General features: G+C 50.5%; 1 protein-coding gene; it reads right to left on the bottom strand.

The window, feature by feature from the left end:
• Positions 1–1,001: 1,001 nt before the first annotated feature.
• Positions 1,002–4,492, bottom strand: GSTUM_00011112001 (uncharacterized protein). XM_002841726.2 has 6 exons: positions 4,328–4,492; positions 3,699–4,210; positions 3,047–3,601; positions 2,674–2,966; positions 2,467–2,580; positions 1,002–2,383 (listed from the first exon to the last, which is right to left on the bottom strand). Exons 3-6 carry the CDS (start codon positions 3,292–3,294, stop codon positions 2,031–2,033), a joined length of 1,008 nt encoding a protein of 335 aa, XP_002841772.1. The 5' UTR covers positions 3,295–3,601; positions 3,699–4,210; positions 4,328–4,492; the 3' UTR covers positions 1,002–2,030.
• Positions 4,493–6,597: the final 2,105 nt, after the last annotated feature.

Genomic DNA, 6,597 nt, shown 5'->3' with positions numbered 1-6,597 from the left:
GGTGGCTTCTTAGAAGGTGTTGAAACAGCGATCTTCCCATTCCTCTTCCGTCGGTTCCACCGGTAAGGCACGGTATGCTTTCTGGGGAGAGCGTTCTGTACCGTCTCAAATCGGTGATTAGAACCCTCCACCGAGGGCTACAAGTGCTCAATTCCACGGGTCAAACACGGCACGGTGGATGGAAACTTTTGTGTTGACCAAGTATCGTACGGGTGCTATGATACCTCGGTATTCCTACCCAGCTATGTACCCTACCTGCACCATGCAGTACCGTCCCACGGTATGATAAGACATTACCCACACGGCCTAGAGTCTACTACTGTATACACATCTGCGAGCCATGATACTTTGCCAGCAAGCTCGTCCCAGAAACACCCTCCCGGGGCACGGCACTATTTTTTATTTTTTTTAAACCATCTCGGAAGTCCAGTCTAGGAAAAAGAATGACATCCCTCTTGAACGTACCATACGCCGTTGGGTCTCATCATCGTCACCTGGCATTTGCAATTCCGTTGAACCCATAAAAAACTGGAATGAATCGGGGTTTATGCCTCTTTTATTTTATATCGCTGGTATGATACAAGAATTGAGATAAGTAGCTTAGAGCGTCGCAATGCGGTAGCCAACCCATACCAGAGTATAGGATGACGATACACGCACAGTGCTACTATTCTGTAGACTGTCGAGCATGGCGCCGTATCCTAGAGGGGGGAGGGTGGATGAGAGAATTAATATTACACACATATATTTACAGTACGCACTTGAAGCTCATAGACCCGTTTACGTGTGATAGTTTATACGCTATATAAAGGGCTGTGCCTGGGTCGCTGGAATATGCCCAACTGCTATACGAGACGGGGAGGGGATGTTGGGCGGGCATGTCATGTCATGTTGTTGTCGGTGCTCTCATAAACTATCACTCGGTTTTAGACTTCAGGTTTGCACCCTCCGCTTCCTGTTTGTCCGGGAAATGTCTGGTACGGGCTGTGGGTACTTCTGCGTTAGGCTCAGAATGACTCCATTGCTCTAGGGATACAAACAGTTTCCGGACCGTAATAACTCCACCCGAACCCGACCCAGACCCCGTCGTTGACAGCAGGAGGGAACTCAGGTATGATATATATTTAGTACACTCCACCGCCCACTCACCCGCTCACTTCAAAAACCGAAAGCAACTCCCCCACCGTGAAAGAATCAGTAAGGATAATGAAAAACCCACTCACAATTACTCAAAAATCCACACGATATCACTAATTAGCGATAGACGTGCCATGGTTGAATCGACCAGCCTGTTCCACTCCCGGAGAAACGGCGCCGGCGGTAATGTTGGGGCCCACCGTTTTCCCGTACCAGCTCGCTTTCGGCCCTGTCCCGTTCGTGGTGCCGTCTCTCGGGTCTGGTTGTGATGCCGCGCGCCTGGGATCCGGCCTTATCTGTATCGGACTTGATATTCCCCCGCCCTCGAGGCTGGCGATTACTCTGGCGGCTGCGTCCTCTCCGCTCCAGTATGCCCCACTGACACTTCCGAGACCTAGTACCGGAGAAGTGTGCTCTCCGGCGAACCAGAGTTTCCGATCCGCTGCACCGGCTCTTAGACACCTGATGTCCTCCTCACCAGCGTGTAGGCCGACCTGGAAGTTTGAGTAACTTCCATAGCCGGCCCACTTGTCTTGGCTCCATCGTGTTGCCTCAACATCCACTGGCCGGCAGTCTGGGCTGCCCTCACAATAGTTTGGGAGTTTAGAGTAGTACGGTTCAAAGAACTCAAAGTACTGCTTTTTGCCGGCCTTTGTTTGACTGGGTGCAAAATTCTCATTTAAATGCTTGGTAATGGGACCAAAAATGTAGAATAGAAGTGTGGGCTGTGCACAGGGTTTTGGTAATCCAGCAAGCGAGAAACACGCCATATGCCAGCGACTAGGGTTTACTTTGGGGGCATACTTGGGCGAAAGAAAAGTGAAAAAGTCCTGCCCCGTACCGCTCCAGAAGGGGGCGGAAAACTTGATGTAGACCTAATGTTGTGTGTTAATTTAGCAGATCTTTAGTTTGGAGTATCCAGCCTTAAGGTGGGAGAATCTTGCCTTCTCGAGAGTTCCATAGCTAAGGGAATCTATGCCCTCAAGCATTCGCTTCGGGAGTTTTGGTTGAAAATTGATCATCTCTCTCTTGAGACACCCCAAGGGTATTGTTACGATTACGGCGTCTACCTCACAATTCTCCTCAGGCTTCTGGGAGCTCCTCAACATAACGCAATTCCGATCACCTGGGGCAGGGGTTATGATTTCGTCAATAGGTGTATTCAATCGGACAATACCAGCATCCAGTGAAGGTTTTGACATTGTATCAATCATGGTTTCATAGGTACTTGCGACAAATATGTTTGCTAAAGGGATTCATGTTAGCTACGACCTAGTGAAACACCCGGGAGCAAGCGACCGGAGCACGATGCCGTCTAGCGGTACTTACCGCCTTCTAATGGCTCCTCCAGGAAGAAATATTTTAAACTTTGCCTTTCAACGGGGCTACCAATGAAGGTACCCCACATCTCCGCTAGGGACAACCACAGCTCCTTTTTTCGTTCTTCTTCGCCCTTCCATCGGACGTGATCTTCGGCACCACGCTTCACTCCGCCTTTCCCTCCGCCGTGGTGGAATCCGGCCCTCTCTTTAGCACTCTCGTCTTCAGCGGCTCCAGTTCCAAACAGCTCCTCGGCCTTCTCGACACAATAGTCGTAGAAGGATTTTTCCACGGGGATTGCAGGGTGGCAGTGCTTGGAATACTCGACAGCACGCTCAATGACCTTCCACATCAATTCTGAGAGCTCGTCGGCTTCGGCCTGATCCAAGAGCTTGCCATCGAAACCGTAGGTAGGGCACTGCTCGGAGAAGTGGTGGAGCTTTGAGCCAGAGGACTCGGCTAACGACAAGACAGGGTTGTTGTCTGTGCCATGGATCCAATTCGGACCGCTGCCGACATTTGAGTGCCGTAGCATCAGCTTATGTACCGTAGATGCATAGAAAAAAGAAAAAAGAGACGGAGAACCTACAGATCAACGGCTTCCCCCAAGTGATTGCTCGTAGATATTCGCCCGCCAAGCCGGTCGCGGGCTTCGTACACCACAACTCTATACCCCTTTTGCAACAAAACCTCTGCAGCCCGGAGCCCGGACATCCCACCTCCGATCACAGCAATCGTGGGGGTTTTGCCAACCAAGCTCAACTCCTTGGGTAGCTCGGTGGATATTGGTGGCAAAATATCTACCGTGCCGTCGGTATTTGGGGCCATGGGACTCATGATGGTGGGCGGTGGGAAGGGTGCTGTTTGTGGAGTGGGATTGGTAGCCGATTTTGGTCTCGAGGGTTGTTTAGGAGGAAGCTTCACGGGGGGAGGGAAAAACAGCCCTTAGGACGAGGGTGGAAGCCTGCTCAATAAGGACAGCTTACGATCGATACGGGGAGGGATGCTGGGAATGCCTGACGAGGGCAGAGAGAGCAGACGAGCGCAAAAACAATAGGTCGCCTCCGACTTAGCAAGGCTGTCTTGTAAAGTGCTGGTGAAGACGGGAGCTATAAAGCTTGAGGAGCGATCAAGGCCACGGCGACTAGAAGGATACAAGAAGGGGCGGCAAGGAGTTGGGTGAGAAGAGGGAATAAGAAAGGGGGGAGGGAGGGTGAAAGATCACAAAGTACGGCTCATACCAAGCTATGAGGCCCACCAACAACCAGTGCCGGCAGGGAAAGGTCACATCACCATCTCGCCCACCCCCCCCCCCCTCTCTGGCTCCCTCACTCTCTCGCATCCACTCCAACACCTTCAACTCTCGACCGCTAGCTCACTAATAAGTTACGGGTAGACTAGCGTTTGTGGTGAATCAAGCCCACATCTCCGCAGAAGGGTGCTGAAAATCATTAGCTCAAATCGGCAAGGGCAGTGGATTAGGGGAGACGAATGGCCATGATGGCAGAAATTCGGGTGTACGGTGCGGGTGCATCGGGGGGAGGTGGATAATGTGCCAATCCCCTGGGATAAGGAAAATCAGAGTATTTTTCCGACAAGTGATGGGATTCGTCTCCCACTTCAGGCGGGTGTAGACTACAGGTACATGTACAGTAGGTAGAGTGTATATTGTGTTGTGCTTATTCTGCGGTAGAAATCACGGCAACTGGGTGGTGTTCTCGAGGAGAAGGCCGAGTATTCGCGGTACTATGATCTGGCCGGTAGGTTAAATCATGTATTTCTCATACGATACGGCGGTATACTTGAAGACAAGGGTCGGCTTCGATAAGGTGTCGTAGAGAAGCCCAACAAAAATATTGGAAACACACACATGGGTTTGTCATGGCGCTTTCTCCCTTCCCCTACCTAATCCATCGCAGGAACCACTCTGTCCCAACAGCCGTGTCAATAGCCACCGGGGTCGAATATTGTTCGCGCATGGAGCATTTCATCCATTCACCCCCCTCCATCATCTCCTTATCGTCAAGCATTCCTGTCTTATCGTGGGATACCGGTATCGTGTACGGAATCCTCGATAGTGAAATCGCTGGCCAAGCCTGAGAAGCAAAAGCAAAAACCCCAACCCAAACAGGAGCACGGACCAATTTACCAGCCACAGAGTGTGGCTTGAGGACACCATCACATCTTCGCCCCCAGGTTGCGCGTGGGCCCTGTCTCGGTGGTTATCATACCGGCAGATGCTCCCTTCTAGGTCAAAGAGAGTCTTTTCGAAGCCAATTGATGTCAGCAGGGGAAGACAGTATCACGCCTCCCTAACCGGAACGACATTTACGGGTAGTTTGTAATTTCGTCCCATCTTTCAGCGCGAAGGGTATTGGTATCGGGTGAGCATCTTCTAGACGGAAGGTTGCAGACAATCGATTGACCAACCGTGAGAGTCGCTGGGTGTATCAGCGAATGGTGTTCAGGCGGGCCACGGCGTCGGCACTATGTGGTACTGCGTGCTATATTCCCCATTCCCGGGTGATCACAGACGTTGGATGGATGCTGTGGGTTTAACTCAAGGATTGCTGCACCATTCCCTTCTTCATGAAGGTTTGTGAGATCCTTTGGTGGGGCCTGCGCGAGTGCCGGTTCGCAGGATTACCGGTATCCGGGATGGTTGTTGTAATATTGGCTCACGGAAGGTTGGACTACCGGTATTGTGCGGTAAACTCGCCTGAATTCGAGACTGGTCATTATTTGGGTAGTAGAGGGCATCATTAACTTAGATTTCATGTACAGTACCAGTACTTAATACCACCAACAATCCTGAAGCTGAGGTACGATACCACACTTACGTACCATTTGCGGTTAGATGACGGGCAGTGTTGCTCGTCGTGTGTGATGGGCAAGTGACACAGTCGGCTCACTGACCGAGAGGGTCATGATATAAAAACCCCTCCTATCGTGCACACTCGGGCACTCGAGGACAGTATCATATACCGGTATCATAACTCGACTCAGCTTCCGGGTAACCCGCAGAAACAAATCATTTCCAACCTTTTTCTTCCATCCGTCTACAGACCGGCCGCTGGAGAGTGTATCATCGTGGGAGTCGCTGGGGCTGGGGATGCCCAAGGATCTTTTCAATTGTGCACCGGGGGACGGCATCTGATTGATCCCACCTAAACAAACGAGCAATTGGCTTGAGGCACGCATAAAGGGTCGCGGTCGCGTGTTTCGCGCTGCTACGAACCCCTACTCCCTACTGAAGTTAAGTATAATACCACTCTGCAAGCTTACGGTAGTGCACCAACACAGAAATCTGGACCAAACACCAATTCATGACGGACAGACATCACACCAAACTTTGAATCCCTCCATTCATGTAACAACACTGATCTACGGCCCCGAGCCTATCATTCGCCTAAACCCGGCATACCTACGATAAATTTCGCAGCTTTGGTAGTGTTCGGTTGGTTCGGGCTGCTCATCCAGATATGATACATTAGGTATTTGCAAAAAAATAAAAATAAAGTAAAATAAAAATAAAAATAAAGATAAAAATAAAAATAAAAATAAAAATTGTAAGTGCATATTGAAATACTGGGGTCACTGATCTCAGCTGGGCATCGTAGACTCTCCCACTTTGTTTCGTTATTCGAACACTGCAAACATCCAGAGAATACATTTTTATCGACACGGTGCCCCCATTCCCGATCCTTACATTTCCTCCCCCACAGTGGAAGCCGTGGGATAGAGAACCCGACACTACTCGAGTACTATACCTTTGAGGTACATGTGCAAAGTCTGAAGCGAGTAAGTGCACTTGAAGAAAGGGCCTTGTCGGAACCACTCCAACCTGATCCTTTCCCTAGAGTGCTCGTAAGCCGTGTAGGCAACCCTTTTCACCTTTTCCCTGACTATCGAACTTGTCTCTGGCAACCACAGGCCACTCACGAAATCGTGCACGTGCACCAAATTCATCAATCACAGAAATCACTCCCACTCCACGCCGTGGCACAGGCAGTGAAGCTTTGGGTGTTTGCAGCGATATCCTATCTTTGCGATGAGATTGGTAGAAGACTATCACGATGGGGGAGAAAACCCTCTTTGGGTTCCACGTTCTGGATTTCCAGGGTGTTACATGAGCGTTCC

The sequence above is a fragment of the Tuber melanosporum genome (genome assembly GCF_000151645.1).
Source record: "Tuber melanosporum whole genome shotgun sequence assembly, scaffold_8, strain Mel28".
NCBI lineage: Eukaryota > Fungi > Ascomycota > Pezizomycetes > Pezizales > Tuberaceae > Tuber > Tuber melanosporum.
Note: the sequence above shows the minus strand (reverse complement) of the source record. Positions and strands in the feature narration are given on the sequence as shown.

What these genes read in the sequence shown, in the direction of transcription:
- GSTUM_00011112001 (XM_002841726.2), bottom strand. Translation starts at nt 3,294, where the DNA reads ATGAGTCCCATGGCCCCAAATACCGACGGCACGGTAGATATTTTGCCA. An exon ending in TTGGGGGAAGCCGTTGATCT is followed by an intron (nt 2,967 to 3,046) that starts GTAGGTTCTCCG and finishes AAATGTCGGCAG; the next exon opens with CGGTCCGAATTGGATCCATG. An exon ending in GGAGGAGCCATTAGAAGGCG is followed by an intron (nt 2,384 to 2,466) that starts GTAAGTACCGCT and finishes GAATCCCTTTAG; the next exon opens with CAAACATATTTGTCGCAAGT.